We start from the raw sequence: 18,644 nt of genomic DNA, 5'->3' as shown, positions 1-18,644 counted from the left end.
TGGGCGGAAATCCCAGGGGGGACAGGGGGGACGTGTCCCCCCTACTCAAAATAGTAGGGGGACACAATAAATGTCCCCCCTACTATTTGTGGTCTTTTATGATGGTAAGAAATACATCATTGAAAAACGAAATAAAACATGTATTTTAGGACGAGATGACCTTACTTTTGGGATGATAACCTTTTTTTTTTTTTTTTTTGCTTGTCAAATTTTCCAGCCCCTTGGCCCCCCTACCTTTTGGGAGAGATTTCCGCCCCTGCGAGGTGCACAAGAAATTAAAAAATAAGAAAGTTTGGATGGGTGTCAAAGTGCCAATAACTAATACTGTTAAAAAAAGATAAGACTTCAGTTTAGATTTGAATGACATAATTCTCAAAAGAAAAATCGCGCTTTCTCTCTCTCTCTTATTTGAACAAGATTAAACAGTCTCATGTTTTCATATATTGGCAATAAGTTGATCACCATGCTCACTGTGTGTTTGCAAAATGCTTTTTACATAATATATTCATAGTAATCATCTTCTCCTCCTACTCTACATTTTCTTCTTTCTCTTCTTAGCTTCTATCCAGGAGTGAAATGCCTTGATTTCTCAGAAATTGCCATTTTCAGCATTTCAATACCCTCTTTTTCTTGTTGAGATATCATTTCAGAGTACAATAATGATAACTGCATGTCTTTAGCCAAGTCATCAATACGGGATTGTTTTAGCATGCTTTTATCCAAATCCTGACATTAATAATTGGCCTGCTTCTATTCCACTCCACTTCCTGACATTGTAATGTATTGTTTTTATTTTCCATCAATCAAAATGATAACAATGATAAATATATATATTGATCATAACAAAGATGATCAGTAAAAAGACGGAGGGATTGCCCTACTCAGCAATGATAACATACCAACGCTGTTTTACAAAGGGTCCCTTATAGAGATGCACGTGTAAACATATAAAGCAGAAAAGGAAAAACTTAGTTGACTTGCGTTAACAAAATGTTAAAAAAAAATCAGGGATCTGAACAGAAAGTTACAAAAAGTCTGGGGAAATGGTTTAAAGGCTTTCCATCAAATGTGTCAGTCCATCTGGGTATCAACGTTGGTTATATCAGTGTATAATATGAAAAACAAAGGATGTCAAAGTTGAAAGTACTTGTGATAGATCCGGGTACATATACCGGCAGAGATCCAGGATGGTTTAAATCTCAATAACTAAGGATAATGCAGGTAAAAAAAAGACATGAAAGGGGGGGGGCAGGTTTGGGATTAGAAATGTATCTAACACCATGAACACCACATGAAATCATTTACAAGGCATGCTTCGGAGAAGAGGCTGGAATTTATTTGCCCTCTCTGTTTTTTTTTTTACATACCGTTGTTTTCCTTCGATGACGTCGACATTGATAAGCAACTTGATAACAGTGGTTTGTATTAGAAATTTTCTTCATTTCTGATTATTCAAACTGCACTTTTATTTATTTTAATTTACTTTACCTTTTGATGTTACTTGCTTTATTGCACCTTCCTTCTCGTCATTTCACTCCATTTTACTTTTCTTCACATTAGATTTATTTAATTTACCATGTTTACTGACTTTGTGTCACTTTCTTTACTCCTAACTTTACTCCTCATCACTTCTAATCTGCATGCACAGACCCTTGTCTTTCACAATACGCACAGTGCAGAGTCTGAAGTAGGGAGACTAGATTAACTGTGTTCTAGATTGACTATGTACTCTATACACATACAGAGTCTTCGGGTTCTAGTCTTTACTCTAGACCGGTTATTGGTTAAAGTGTCATATATGAGTCTGTTCTTGCAGACTACTTCACTCTCATTTAAGTTCACTGCAATTCGCTTCACTACACTTTAGTTCACTCCAATTAACCGCATTTCATAATACCTTGTACTTTCCTTTACACTTCTTTATTTATACACACTTCATTTTGATTAATATTAAAGTATGTTACTTCAAATCACTAGCTTGAATTCACAATGTTCAGTTCACTTCACTATGCTTCACTTATTTTTACTTTTACTGGACTTTTACTTAAAGGTCAAGTCCACCTCAGAAAAATGTTGATTTGAATCAATAGAGAAAAATCAGACGAGCAGAATGCTGAAAATTTCATCAAAATCGGATGTAAAATAAGAAAGTTATGACATTTCAAAGTTTCGCTTATTTTCAACAAAATAGTTATATGAACGAGCCAGTTACATCCAAATGAGAGAGTCGATATGACATCACTCACTCACTATTTCTTTTGTTTTTAATTGTTTGAATTATACAATATTTCAATTTTTACGAATTTGACGATTAGGACCTCCTTGCCTGAAGCACAAAATGTTAAAATAATGGAATTCCACGTGTTCAGGGAGGAATGAAACTTCATTGCACATGACAATGACGAGAAAATCAAAATATTTCATATTTCATATAATAAAATACAAAAGAAATAGTGAGTGAGTGATGTCATCAGTTCCCTCATTTGCATACCGACCGAGATGTGCGTATAACTGTTTTGTGAAATGAAGCGAAACTTAAAAATGTCATAACTTTCTTATTTTACATCCGATTTTGATAAAATTTTCAGTGTTATGCTTGTTGAATTTTTCTCTTTTTATTCAAATCAAGTTTTTGTTGGAGTGGACTTGTCCTTTAACTTCACTTACCTCAACCTTACTTCACGTCACCTCACTTGGCTTTACTTCAGTTTTATTTTACGTCGCTTTATCTTACTTCACTTTACTTTCTTCACTTCGCTTCAGTTAGATTCACTTTACTTTACTTTACTTCATTTCACTTCATCTAGCTTCACATAACTTCACTTCACAGCTTCACTCAACTTTACTCTGATTTACTTAACTTTACATAATTTTACTTTGCTTTGCTTTACTTCAGTCATGTCGGTGATTAACAATCCATGATTATTATTCAACAAAAAAAATACCACCTGTCTGAATTCCCTTTTCAAATCACTTCACTTCTTCTCATTTTACTTTTTACTCTGAGTCACTTTACTTTAATACACTATTTTTAATTTTATTTACTTTACTCTTCCCACTAAATATCTAAACGTTCATACTTTCTATTTCGTGACATCATTTTATCGAATTATATTTATAACCTATTACGGTTCCCATGTTGCCCTCCCTCATGGCTGCTATTGTTTCAAGCAATTACCTGCTTATAGCTGGCCCTGCATTTTTACCCACCTTACTATTTTACATGCTTCATTTATGTAGTTTTCAGTCTTATACATTATTTATCTTTTAGATTGTCATGCAAATATGTACTAATTTATGTCATTGTCATTTTATCATTTTTTTTTATTTGTTATTGATTTATGAATAAAATGCAGAAACTCCTGCAAAAAAAACTTTACGTTGCTATACTTCCATGTCGCACTGTCCATGCCATTTGAGAAAATACCCACTTGTCTTCATCCTTATCTCACGTTATACTTTACTTTATATTCCTTTACTTTACTTAAATTTAATTTAATTTACGTTCATGGTACAAGATCCACGAAGTTTTTAAATGTTCAGTAAGTATATCAAATGATTTAATCAAGATACAAATGGAGACACATGTATTCTGAGAATAGGGTAAAAATTCGCAAACACCAACTCTCGATGAATATGCCTTTGAATGGGGATTTGTTTATAATCAGCAGTTGGAAGGTTTGTATTTTCGAAGGTCACATCAACATTAAAGGGGAATCCAACCCAAATAAAAACTTGTTTTTATATGGAAAAGAAAAATCAGACAAGTTGATAGGTGAAAGTTTGAACAATATTGGACAAACAACAAGAAAGTTATGAATTTTTAAAAGTTGTAAATATTGGTAATCACTATACCCATGGAGACTTCAAATTGGCCACATATGGGATGTCATAGTGATGTAAGGCAAGGACTACTCTTCCATGTACTCCAATACATATTATGGCTAAAATTTCATTTTTCCCAAAAGTTTTATTTCAAATTGTATTTTTCTTTCATGAGGACATAAAAAATATACTACCTGGGTTATATTTAGATTACCGCCCCAGGGGAATGGATACTTAGGAGAAAACCACAAATCCCTGATAATAAAGTACATGGCCTATGGGAAAGATGTCCTTGCCCCTTGTCATAATTTACTTACCCAGTTGCCAATTTGAAATCTACATAGTATTAGTGATCTCAATTTTAAAGCAGCTATAACTTTCTTAGTGCTTGTCCGATTTCTTTCAAACTTTCACCATTCTGTTTAATTTATTTTTCTCCTTCCCAACACAACATTTTATGGCCAAGGCTGGATTCCCCTTTAACAAGATCATTTGAACAAACGGCTGAACGTAAAACAGGCAATTTGATCGCGATTATAGGTTACAACAATGATAATGACATATGTTCTTCAAACACATTGAGAAAAACATTTGAATATTTCCTACATCATATATAAAAAAAACATTTATTGTATAATAGTGTGTGATTGACCCATTTACATTATCGCCTTTATTTTGCATATAACTGTTTTTATCAAACTAAACAAAATTGCTCATGAAAAAATATGTTGTAAGAGTATATGAGAGTGCTTCCTTTTCTGTAGTAGCTCCATGCTTTTATCAATGGAATATTTCAATTTTACACTAACTATACAGACAGCCCTCTTCTTCTACAAAAATTTATGCCCGAATAAAATTTAATTCATTATGTTTATGAAATTTGCTGGTCGTGGGCAGTGGTATAAAGTTGATGTTTTTCGTAAACTTCAGGACAGCTATAGTGATTTACGTATATCAAAATCATATCTAATGACTATTTTCCCATACAGGTTCCACGCGCTCATCTACAAAACTGAACTTATATTATTGTTTCGGTGTGACGGATCCAGGGTTTCTGCTCTCAAGGGGAGGGGGAGCACGTTCCGGATGTGCACCCCTCCCCCCACTGGATCCGCCACCGGCCGATACGGAGTTTTCTGGGCCTTCCTAATCTCTAAACTGACAAATTACGCCCTTTTCTGCCCCCTAATTTTTGTACCTCACTGCACCGTTGGTAAGAACTATTGCAAGGTAATTTTACAACTTATACAAATTGTATGATTTGTTCGTTTCCTGTAATCATCTCAGTAGACGTCATCTACCCATAATGATTTGACGGAAATAGGTGACGGTATGTCCAACTGTCTACTAGACATGAAGGATTAATGGGCATGTCAATTTTTAATCAATTAACAGGGTTAATTGCGACATGGATACCTTACCCTCGCCTCGTCCTCATTTATGTCAATTCAAATTTACGATCTGGTTTTTATCTTTCCGCTGGTATATCCTCTGTTTTTATGTCATCGGGGATTTGAGCCTGGCCAGTTTACATAAGAACAGACTGCGCGGCCGTAAGAGTGCCATATTTTCGCAAGATTTAGATTTTTTTCAAACAAGAGTGGAAACGCCGGCAACACGAATTGCGAATGCCTCCTCTAAAAAATAAATTTGCATGCCACAGCGAGTTCAACTCGAGTGATTCAGTCAGTCGGCAGGCCATACAAAACACGCCTATATAGTTTATTCTGGAGCACAGCACTGTGACTTTGGAATAACCTCTTCAACCGTGCGCGAGGATTGTTTGAAGAAGAAAACGACAAAACTCTATTTCGACGCCACTCAAACTTTTCCGGGAATGGTAGGAGAAGTTACAAGCAGGGGCGTGCCCTCGGTGACACTTTCGGGGTTGATTATTTCGTTAAATAATCTTCAGTTATGGGATTAAACATCTCGGCTGGGCGGACATTGCAAGAGGAAGGATCACTGGATGCCAGAAATGATGATAAGATTGTTAAATACATGAAGGATGTGATAAATGGGGACAATGTTCATGTATCCAGAGAGGTAAGCCCATTTTTTTATGTGCGTGTTTTTTTTTTGGTAATTATTTTACAATAATAAATAGGCTTTCTTTAATATACCACTGATGCCATTTTCGACACCAAGCAAGCCTCTCATAATGATTGTTCTTGTTCCCTTCGTTCGGATAGTGCATTGTTTAAAGGACAAGTCCATATCCCAATAAAAAAAAATTGATTTGAATAAAAAAAAGAAAAATCCAATCAGCATAACACTAACACTAACAATTTCATCAAAATCGGATGTAAAACAAGAAAGACATTTTAAAGTTTTGCTTAATTTCACAAAACAGTTTATGCACATCCTGATCGGTATGCAAATGAGGAGACTGATGACCACTGACAATTCTGTGCACACACAGTAACAACATACTGATCCTCCATGGCCAAGTCCCGTGACAAAAGTGATTTGAACCCGATCCGGGATCCAAAGGCAGTATATTCGGACTTTTTAATATATATATATATATATATATATCAGAATAATTATGTTGAAGTTGAAGGTCATATAGTATTAAGCTGACTTAACAAGTGGAACGCCTCTGGCAGTCTCGCCTTCATTACGCGATTTGATATAGCAGCAGTGCTAACTTTGAAAACTACTATAAAATAATCATTCACAAAAACGCCATTCATATAATGACATAATACCACGTTCATTGACAATAGATGACATGAACGGTGACTTAAGACTTGTCAACTACACCCATGTCCACATTTCATTCACTCTATCCATAAACTTTCAAAGTTATGATGGCAATTCAACAATTACCCTAGTCCTTTGCCAGGACTGTTCTGCTTTTCAGTTGATCAATAACACAATCCTCGACCTCTACGCCCGAAATGAAAACAGCCCCACGATTTCCTACCCTCATCGTGAAAGAGGGGATAGCGCGATCACTGGGGATGGCGCGCAGGGGAGAATGAAGCAAGGGGAGAGAAATAACAAGTACACCGACGTCTAGAATCTAGACTACAATTACACCAACGTGGCCTACGTTTATTGACCTTAACTGACCTTTGACCTTGGTTTTGTGACCTGAAACTCACAGGGGATGTTCAGTGATACTTGATTACACTTATATCCCAAGTTTTATGAAATAGATCCATAAACTTCAGAGTTAGGATGGTAATTTAACAAAGACCCCCAACACGGCCAAAGTTCATTGACCTTAAATGACCATTGACCATGGTCATGTGACCTGAAACTCGCACAGAATATTCAGTGGTACTTGATTAACCTAATGTCCAAGTTTCATAAACTAGATCCATAAATTTTCAAAGTTATGAAGGTAATTCAACAAATACCCCCAACTTGGCCAAAGTTCATTGACCCTAAATGACCTTTGACCTTGGTCATGTGACCTGAAACTCAGGAAGGATGTTCACTAATACTTGATTAACCTTATGTCCAAGTTTCATGAACTAGATCCATAATTTTTCAAAGTTATGATAGTAATTCAAAAAATACCCCCAACTTGACCAAAGTTCATTGACCCTAAATAACCTTTGACCTTGGTCATGTGACCTGAAACTGGTGCAGGATGTTTACTAATACTTGATTAACCTTATGCCCAAGTTTCATGAACTAGGTTTATATACTTTTTAAGTTATGATGTCATTTCAAAAACTTAATCTTCGGTTAAGATTTTGAAAATAATTCTCCCAACATGGTCTAAGTTCATTGACCCTAAATGACCTTTGACCTTAGTCATGTGACCTGAAACTCAGGCAGGATGTTTAGTAATACTTGATTAACCTTATGTCCAAGTTTCATGAACTAGGTCTATACACTTTCTAAGTTATGATGTCATTTCAAAAACTTAACCTAAGGTTAAGATTTGATGTTGACGCCGCCGCCGCCGCCGTCGGAAAAGCGGCGCCTATAGTCTCGCTCTGCTATGCAGGCGAGACAAAAACGATTGATCGTGGTTATTCATGGCATGCTCTCTCATTTCAGGTTCTTCAATTGCTCATGAAGAACCTCCAACCAATGTTCAATTTAATGCTATTTTGGATGTCGAACCTTAGCTGAGCATCTGTCTCATCAATTCGATTTTATTATCGTTTAGCACTAGACTATTTTCATCTGCGTTGCCATGCGAACATTTCATTTCCCCCCCCCCCAAAAAAAAAAGAACAAACATGAGGAAAAGCGATTGGAAAAGAAAATCAGTGTGGAAAAGGGAAGGCATTTTCTCCATCTTTTCTATAATAAAAGAATAAAGACCAAAGCGGGGCACCTTTTCTTTTTCTTGCGCTTCACGCAGGAAATAATGATAATAATGATAATAGTAATGTCTTTCCTATTGGCCTAGCGTCCTTTCCCTGCCCCGGTTCTCCTCCTAAAATAATAATAGTCTTCTTACCAAAATATACAGTCGGGAATAGAATGGAATGTCTTTTGTTTCTTGCTGATTTTTGACATCATACTTTCGCGCTTTTGGTCGGAGCGGGGCTAAATCTGCCCTCCTTGCATGACTCTTTCTACCCCCCCCCCCCCCCACCCCCACTTTTCCAATTAGTACTTACCACTTGATAGGCCCTGAATGATGTGAACAAAGACCACGCATTCATTGACACCCCCCTCAAATCTCTAAAATTTTAGCTTCCCCCACTCCCCTCCCCCCCCCCCTCTCACTCTCTCTCTCTCTCTCTCTCTCTCTCTCTCTCTCTCTCTCTCACTCTCTCTCTCAAATCCTCTTCCTAGACATCTGCAATGTTCCATAAATGATCTTTCTGTTTGATATCAGGATGACGAAGACCCTTTCTTTGTGTTAGATCTGAAGGATGTGGAGAAGAAGCACCACCTATGGAAGCAGGAGTTTCCGAATGTGCAACCATTCTATGGTAAGTCTGAGCCACACCAACGAAAACTACTGCCTCCAGTCCGACCAAAGTTATTACGTTATTATTATTATGTTTTTGGTTTTTTTAGCACACCTAGTTACCTATAATGCAAATAGCATTTCCATTTATTTGAAAGCGATAAAAGAGCATTGTAGATTAAATGCCTTTGCTCACGGGAATAGGTGCCGCGGCCGGGGATCGAACCCCGGACTTTCCATGTATAGCCAGGCGCCTTAGACCACTCGGCCTCGGCACCTCATTTTCAGTGACATAATCATAGGTCGGTTTGGATCGGATTCATGGGTATGGCTCTAGCATAACTTGGAAATAATTGCATCTAATTAAATAAAGTATACAGCAACAGTCACTTTTTTAATCTCTGCGGCGACCCTGTAATCGATGTAGATATTCTAGAATCCACGGCGGCCACGGCAAGTATGACTGAGGCATCAATCACCAAAAGATGTATAATGAAAATTTACCGGGGAAAAATCGTGAGGGATGTTTTTAAACATATACCATCTCTGACCCTGTAACCATGGTGTAACAAAAATGACAAAATTTGCTCTTTCCACCCTCACTTCTCCCGGGGATAGTGATAACCAATTTTTTTATTTTCTTTAGCGGATAATTTTTAACAAGAGCCCCCCCCCCCCCTCACAGTCTTCGCTATCAGCACTCCGATGCATGTGCGGTACCGTAGTGAAAATGTCTCGGTGTTTATAGTGAGAAAAAAGTCAGGGCAAGCTATGTAGAGTACCGAAGTGTGACGTCATCAATTTTTTTTTTTTTTTTTTTTTTGCATTTTAGCATGTTTGATAACATATTTCGAAAGATCGTGATGAAATACCTCTACAACTAAAATTTTGTTAGAATCGGTCCCTGGGACCCCAAGATATGATCTCATAAATACATACTCAGCCCAATAAAAGTCAATTTACATGTATTATTGGCCTGTTTCCTTACAAATGTTAGAACCAGGCCAATGATACATTGATTTCAATGGGGCTAATTATGTATTCATGAGGTCATGGTTTTTTAAGACTTTCGCAAGGCCTTCGATTCCGTAGACCATGAACTTCTGATGCAAAAATTATCTAAATAGGGAATACGAGGCACTGAGCTTACCTGGTTTACTAACTACCTTGCCAATCGCAAACAGAGAACAATTGTAAGGGATGCCGAGTCCACATGGGGTACTATAGTAACTGGGGTACCGCAGGGATCAATACTCGGACCCCTCCTATTCTCGATTATGGTGAACGACCTTCCTAAAGTTACCTCAAAAAGTAGTGTGATGATGTACGCTGACGATACTATTATCTTTTACAGTGCAAAGAAAATTGAAGATCTCGAAACTGTACTTAATGAATATTTGAAACACATCAGTAACTGGGTTAATAATAATGGACTAAGGTTAAACCCCACTAAGACACAATTTATGATTTTTGGAACACCCCAGAAATTAGCAAGTACGAACAGGCCCCTTTCATTACATTTGGACAATCATGTAGTACTGCAAGTAGACAGCTACAAATACTTAGGTGTAATCTTAGATCCTGCCCTAAATTGGAAGGATCACTTACAACATGTTAGTAAAAAAATTGGACCTAGATTAGCTCTATTGAGAAGATTAAAACAGTTTTTACCACTAGATAGTATCAAGATGCCAGCAAATGCTCTGGTATTGCTATTGTTCGACTGCTCCAGCACTGCTTGGTCAAATTGTGCAATTGCGACCAAAGAGTCGCTTGTGAAACAACATAAAAGAATGCCACGAATTGTCTTTGGAGTTGGTACACGTACTTCCACAGATTATGTTTTGAGTCAGTTGAACTGGACATCAATTGAAAATCGGTGGAAAATGCAAAGATGTAAGCTGGTATACAAAGCTATAAATGGACAGGCACCAAAATACCTGACCAATTTATTTGACAAAGCGAATTCTATTCATGGTTACAGAACCAGAGCTGCAATAACTGATGGACTTTTGATACCAAAAGCAAGGAAAAATTCTGGCAAACAAGCTTTTTCCCATGTTGGTGCAGTGGAGTGGAATCGTTTACCGCATGATGTAAGGCAGGCACCCTCTAAACACACATTTACTGAAAGATTCTGGAAAGTGACCCAAAACTAGGTAACGCCCCTCATGAAATTCCTTTAGTAAATGACTAACTCACCTAATGCAGTAAGATATATCTTACATATCTATATTTCTAACCAATTTTAGTATACCAATAAACAATTTCACGTGCCTGACACCATGTGGTTGCTGATTCCACTCCACTGAACTATATGTAGATGACAATAAGTTTCATGTGCATGTTCTGTAATTGTTTTCTAATGTATTTTTTGTTATTGTATTCCAGTTTTTGTATTCAGTGTTTGAACCACTGACAGAGTCACCCTGGTAAAATAAGACGTAATAAATAAAATAAATAAATATCTAAGGCTCCCATGGACCGATTCCCAACAAATTTGATTTGTGGTGGTGGTGGTGGTGATTTTTTTACCTGATTGCTAAGAAAGCATGAATGCTTGTAAGCAAGCAACCAGAGGACCGACGGCTTAAGGTCCCCTCCGAAGGACCTGGTACTGAGGATTAATGCCTTACCAAAGGGCACTAGCGCACCAAGTGGGAATCGAACCCGGGTCACCGGAATACGAGTCCCCCGCTCTACCGACTGAGCTATCGCGCCTCCTCCTTGTGGAGGTATTTCATCATGATCTTTCGAAATATGTTATCAAAAATGCTCAAATGCAAAAGAAAAACATTGTGATGTCATCACTTCTATACTCTATAACTTATTGTGTACGTTAAAACGTTTCTTTCAGCTGTTAAATGCAACTCCAACAGAAGAGTACTAGAAATGTTAGCTATACTTGGAGCTGGTTTTGATTGTGCGAGCAAGGTAGGCATGAACGGTAATAAATATGTGTGTTCATTCTCTATTCATTTGGGATTGTTGTGTTGCTACGAGAAAACACTGGGTTGTGTTGGTATTCCATTTCTTCATCACATCTTTCAATTTCAGGGATCGAAGCCCCAGCCCAGCCAACATTATATATATATGTAAAGCAGGCATCTGGCTTGAATGGGACTACCCTGCTTTTATAAAGAAAACATGAATGAATAAATATGTGTGCGTGTGTTTGTGTGTGCTATCATCGTGAATATTTCAGCTACAGTGTACATGTATATATCATTCGGTGGGTCATTCACTTTTAATACTTATTCTTCTGAAGCAGTTGTCAAATAGCTCGAATATTCATAATCTTGGTATATATTTCATTTCTCTTCTTATGATCTGTGCATCCTTGTCATGCTAATATTTCATTTCATGGAAATGTTTCAACATTTGAAATTGACGTATTCTTCGTTTAATTTTCCTTTCTATTTCTTTTTTTTAATATGTTAATATAATTCTTTCCTCTATGACAACTGATGTTTGCTATGATATAGGACAATTACTAAAAAATAATTATTTACTTGTAAGCGGGAAATAATGTCACTAATACCACGATTAAACAATCAAAGCGTTAACCGATACTTACCCCGATCTAAAACGAACACTTGGCCTCATTACGATTTACGATTTTCGCAATAAACCTGAAAATATGCGTCATCCCACGCCCATAAATCTGGATGATAACTGGTTGATTATTGGTTGTCTCCGGTCTCAGTAATATAAGAAAACTTGTAATTTTGTTGCCACTGCTCTGTTAATTAACCAAACATGATCTATTGAATATTATTGATTTTAACCTTCTATTTACACAGTAAATACTGTATGAAATTTCATACAACGCTATTTACCATGTTTACTATATGAATCTTACAGTAGTTGCTTGAATTATTGAGAGTTCAATAATTAGAATCAAACTTTGTTGTTCAAGAATTTAAACACTTGTTTGAACTGTTTAAGAATTACTGTGAGATTCATATAGTGAACAGAATTGCATAATATTTATACAACGTTTTTACTGTGTAGAATATTAGTTACATGCAATATAGTTTAGTAATTCTCTCAGAAAATTAATTTATTTTCTTTGAGACTAGAAAATGTTGTTAAAAGTTTTTCCCTATTCAAATGCTATTTCCATTCTCTCGTACTGAACAAATCCCACAATCCCACAAACGACTATTATTTCTTTTCATTTCATTTTATTTATTTTTATGTTTCTCGTTTGACATTTTGTTTCACGTTAAAAGAAAGCAACAACGATAATACAAAATATAAAATTATAGACAATTGGAAAATATATAAGCAACATGATTAATCAGTTATTGATTTACGTGTAAGTCAAAGAAATATGATGGGACCTACATAAAAGCAAGCTTCTATAACTGAGGGTCCGATGAATAATTTGTATGTAATACAGACAGACATATAAAATCTAATGACATTAAAACGGATAGAAATTAATGTAAATGCACCCTGACAAAAAAAGAGATTATTGTAAAAATAGCAGAAAAAATAACAAAAAATACTGGTAAAGGTTTGAGGAAATTCTATCAAAGATTTTTTTTTTTAAGTTATTCAATTTATATTTTTTATTTGTGACGTCATATGCGAGCAACCTCCCATGTATCGTAAATTAAATTGGTTTTATTGTATCTTTAGTATACCAACAGACAAATTCATTCAAATCCGCTCCTGAAAAAAGTCATCACGAGCCATTAAAAAAATAATTTATTCATTTTATGTGACACAACATAATAGGGCAGCTGCTCGTATATGACGTCACAAATCAAATCTTAAAAATCAAGTAGCTTTCTCAATCTTTAATGGATTTTTCCTCGAACGTTCACCAATGTTGTTCATTATATTTTCTGCTATTTTTTAATAAACTTTTCGTCAGACTGTCTTTCCCTTTATACCAGTTTGATGTTCGTTTAAATACAGAATTTGAAAACAGGAGGAGGCTCAACATGCATGAAATCACATTTTGATGGCAATTTTTACGTTTTTGGACACCATTGCCATGTGAAAGGAGGGATAATTAGGGATAAAGCAATTTCAACCAGGTTCCACGGCCCCTGTGGAACAGGAACATTACTATACATGCATATTGTTGAAAATGATCTCTATAATCGTATGGGCTGTGTTTTACTGTTTATCACCATGCGGGTACTTATCATTTTTCATGAAGATCATACATCTATTTGCTTGTCTGTCTTTACTCTTTTTATGTTTTTATTATTTTACCGCATCATCATTAATGATGACATCGCGAGGAAGGCCTACATATTTACCAGTACATGCATGACATGTGGAATGAATGAAATAAAACAGAATTACCATCCCTTTAGGGTAAAATGTTTACCACCACGAGGGTAAATATGTGTCCAATCAATTTTGGGCTGTATTTTACCCAAATGCGGGAAGCATATTGCCCAGTAAGGTTAAAAAAAATAAGCAGCAATTACTTTAGAATGGGCAAAATTTTCATCGCACTGGAAAAATAAAAATGCCTGAAATAAATGCCCATTGTTGCCTGGACACATAATTACCCTCATAGAGCACTTTTACCCAATATTTTTAGAGAGCACTTCTATTATCAATATAACTAATATATGATATATATCATCATTTTGTTATTATCGATATTATCTCTACTGTTATTGTCATGTTTGTTAAAATAATCTTCATCTTGATCATCATTATCATTTATTATCCATATTATCACAATTGTTATTATTATTACACTCTTAAAATAGTTGGGCAAAAGAATGCCCAACTTTTAACCAACCCTGAGCAACATACTGTCCACACAACTATTAGTTAAAATTTGCCCAAATTGGGTGATAAAAACTGATAATTGGGTAACAGATTTGCTCAATTGGATAATAATTGCTCAGAATATATATTTTTTTGCCAACATACATAACGCAATACAGTGGACAGTATGTTGCCCAACATTTTAAGTGTGTACCATTATTATTGTTATTATTATCATTATTATTTAAATTATTGTTCTTATCATTAAGAATTCTTATAATAACTATTATTATTACTATTATTATTATGTATTTTGTTATTGCTGTTATCATTGCTTTCATTATCATTATCATTAGGATAGAAGTAATCGAAGTAGTTGTAGTAGTAGTAGTAGTAGTAGTAGTAGGAGTAGTATAGGTATTGTTATTAAGTATTATTGTAATTATTATTGTTATGATCATTATTATGATCATCAAATAATTGATTTTGAGGCCTCTTGGAGTGTCAGTGACGGACAATACAAGTCCTACAATTACTGACTTTTCACTCTCCTTCTCTCTCTCTCTCTCTCTTTCTTTCTTTCTTTCTTTCTAAAATGTTACCTTCATTTTTCACCCCCCCCCCTTCCAGGCGGAGTTACAGCAGGTGCTTGATCTAGGCGTTCAGCCTAATAGGATCATATATGCACACCCATGCAAAGCCAAATCACACCTCATGTTCGCCAAGGAGAACGATGTCCGACTCATGACGTTCGACAACGAGGACGAGCTCGTCAAAATAAAAGAAGTCTTTCCAAAAGCGAGGTTAGATCGACAAAAGATGTTACGTTATCACATTTAGGTGCACTTCTTTCAGGTTTTTTTTTTCAAACTTGCTTCTTAGTTTTCATTTTGAAAAGGAAAATTCCTTTTTGTTTGTTTCGAATTACCACCATTTAATATACCTGCCATATGCTGTTATACTAACTACCACCATGATTACGGCCATGACAAGGCAGATTTGTAAAATAAGGAGGACAATAAACTGATAAACATTTATTGACAGATCTTCTCTTGGTCTTACTGGTGGTTTCAGAAATCTGCTGGCAAGATGACATCATTTTAATCTGTTAAAAGAAATGCCTTACATCTAAGTTTCATTTGCACTTGTCAATTGATAAGAGTTCAAATCAATCAAGAAAGTTCATGTAAATCTTCAACAAAACTGGATGAATATTGACGAGGAATGGTGGTATTGGAATAATTATAGTACTTATTTTCAAGGGACTCATGGGAGATGACGTCATCCGTTTTCTCATTGCTAATCCATGATGGCGTATACCATCGAGGGTCCCCGATCCCGATTTTTTTCTTTAAAAATGTATTTTCTTTTATCTGACTGTATACCTACGTCAATTGAGGACTTTCCAATTAGCCTACAATATACGATAATTCTTCGGAATATTTTTTAACGTTTTTTGTGTAAGATTTTTTAAGGGTTTATCAAGTGTGCTAAACAAGTTGATTTAGTACCGTACAGATGCTGATAATAAATAATGGTGATAAATGTGTTCAGATGTTTATAAAGCAATCTATAGCAATTCATTTATAATTAGAGTTCGTATTCATACTCAAGTTTACAAGTAGGCTTATCCCACTCACATGACCTGTATATAGATTAGCTGTTTGAATTATAATGCCGGGATCACATGTCAATGAAATTCAGTATATATTATATATATATTGTGAAAGAAATGGACGAAGAGAAAAATGGTAGGCGTAGCTTAAATCAAGGATCCCCAGAGCTATCTGCCCTTTGGAAAATTGGTAATGCCGAAAAAATGTCTCTGCCGGGAATCGAACCCGGGTCCCCAGCTTTGAACGCCGGTGCCTTAACCACTAGACCACAGAGACGGGTTAATGGCTAGGCCGACCCCGATCCGATTGACCGGCAGATAGACAGATTTTTGACACTATACCAATTATAATTTTCTTTGTCGGGAGTAGGTGGGTTTTGAACAATGACAAGCCGCCATGCCTCAGCTGGATCAAAGCTATTCCTTTGATACAGTACACGTATGGGAGAAAGAATACAGATGTGTGAAGTTATACATCATGGTACAACAGCTTTGGCAACTCTTTTTTTATTTTAAATATTGTGAAAGAAAATTATAATTGGTATAGTGTCGAAAATCTGTCTATCTGACGGTCAATCGGATCGGGGTCGGCCTAGCCACTAACCCGTCTAGCCGCGGCGTTCAAAGCTGGGGGCCCGGGTTCGATTCCCGGCAGAGACATTTTTTCGGCATCACCAATTTTCCCAAAGGGCAGATAGCTTTGGGGAACCTTGATATAAGCAACGCCAACCATTGTTCGCTTCATCCATTTCTTTCACAATATATATATAACAAAAAAAAACAATTCAAAATAGTTCAAATTGGTGAAGCTTTTTTCAGTACTTTTTATTCAATGTTTATACTTTACATATTTCAATAAAAAGAAAAAAAACAAGAATAGCACCGCGAAAAGTACATTTAAGCAAAATAGCGCCATGGGAATAAAGTGAAGGTAAAGAAAATAAACAGTTGAATGAAATATCAAAGAGAAAATAAAAATATAAAGGAAGTTAAAAGAAAACAATCGTGTTTGTATCTTTATATATATATGTAATGTACATGTAAGTATCCTTGTTTGGCGTCACCTATGCCACGTGGAAGTCGAAAAACAATATCCTTGATGACGGTTTAGTAGTTCATCTAGCAATTTTTTATCTTCATCAAGACCATGAAAAATAAAAAAATGAAAGTGATCCTTTTTACAGTGTCTTCATTCCGAAGATACAAGTCACATTTGATTGAAATTTGAAATTGCTCAAACTAGGCAAACTGCAAGATCGAATGGCATATTGGCCGACACATCACCAGCATAAAATCATAATTTAACGATTTTCTTTAAAAAAAAACGGTTACAACTTTGTATCAATAAACACAGAATTTACTTCCGCGTATAATTTTTTTTCGAATTGCCCCCCCCCCAAAAAAAAAAAAAAGGAATACGCGAATATAATAAATTTAGTTTGTTATGTTATTGAATACTAATTGCGCAGTAACGACAGATTTCAATACTTAAAAATACAATTTATTCTCCATCGCCATGCTTTCTCGTAGTTATTCAAAGTCATTCAATATGCTCAATAAATTGTATACATGATTGTATACCATGTTCATGATGTTATAGATATAACTACTAATTTTCCATCTAAAGCATACTTATAAAAAAGCTACGCTCCTTTGCATGCAAATGATCATCGAGGATCGCGGAATCGCAATAAATTGTATAGTTCATGTGTATCATGTTCATGATTTTAAGTATTTTGCTTTGTTTCATTGTTCCTTTTGAATGAGTATTTATCATTAGAAGAAAGGAATGGTACCGATTTGTATGTTTGTTCTAACATCAGTTTATACTCGTACCAAATGAACAAGTGAGGGTCTTTAAACCGAAAGAAATTCATTTCAACATTTCTTAATGTCTTACGCTGTTTGGGAGTAATCCCACTACCCCCCCCCCCCCCCCCGCGCCGGTGTACCGGCGGATCCTGCGCCTGGCAGATACTGTTCTAGGCACCAAATCCGCCGGCGGATCGTGTTCTACTCTGGCGGATTCAGTACCACTCTCTTCGGAAGATATCGTTCTTGCGCTATCGCGATATCCTTCATTCACATACGTCACGTGGTACGAGAAAACTAGTCAAAAGCGGTAGATTTTATCAATTAAAGCTTGCAGAAAAAGATATTTATGTTATCTCTATGTGATATGAGTGAAAAAATAAAATGCGTAATCTGAAAGGGGAAAATAACGCATTTTCTTGTTACAACTCTATGGAATTACACCACTTCTAACATTGCGAGGCCGGTGAAAGCATTTTCGAAACCCGATATATTCAGCTGTAAGCGATGACTGCATGAAACTTGCATTTCTGTTTTTAGTTTAAATTAATAGCTTTCGATTTGTCTGATTTATCAATTAAATTTTGGGGTCTGGTCTGGGTCTTTAAATAGTCCACACTTATGGGACTATTCAACTGTCAATGTCTGCTGCACTACTAGTATACAAATAATTTTCCCCCAAGATAATGCTTGTATTCAAATAACATGCATTTGTTAATTTATTTCATACCTATTAATTTATTGCAGTATGAAAAATCC

At 35.8% G+C, this 18,644-nt stretch overlaps 1 protein-coding gene across 4 annotated transcripts; it reads left to right on the top strand.

Annotated features, from left to right (window-relative positions):
* Positions 1-1,334: 1,334 nt before the first annotated feature.
* Positions 1,335-17,786, top strand: LOC135157285 (uncharacterized). 4 transcript variants are annotated; one of them, XM_064112364.1, is made up of 5 exons: positions 5,335-5,871; positions 8,639-8,735; positions 11,571-11,647; positions 15,089-16,209; positions 16,772-17,786. In XM_064112364.1, exons 1-4 carry the CDS (start codon positions 5,743-5,745, stop codon positions 15,296-15,298), a joined length of 513 nt encoding a protein of 170 aa, XP_063968434.1. In that variant the 5' UTR covers positions 5,335-5,742; the 3' UTR covers positions 15,299-16,209; positions 16,772-17,786. The 4 variants fall into 4 exon arrangements, with proteins under 4 accessions (XP_063968435.1, XP_063968434.1, XP_063968433.1 ...); XM_064112363.1 differs by having other exon boundaries at positions 16,729-17,786; XM_064112365.1 differs by lacking the exons at positions 5,335-5,871; positions 16,772-17,786 and adding an exon at positions 1,335-1,418 and having other exon boundaries at positions 15,089-15,495.
* Positions 17,787-18,644: the final 858 nt, after the last annotated feature.

This window comes from Lytechinus pictus, chromosome 17 (genome assembly GCF_037042905.1).
Source record: "Lytechinus pictus isolate F3 Inbred chromosome 17, Lp3.0, whole genome shotgun sequence".
Taxonomy (NCBI): Eukaryota; Metazoa; Echinodermata; class Echinoidea; order Temnopleuroida; family Toxopneustidae; genus Lytechinus; species Lytechinus pictus.
This window is presented reverse-complemented; position numbering and strand designations above follow the sequence as displayed.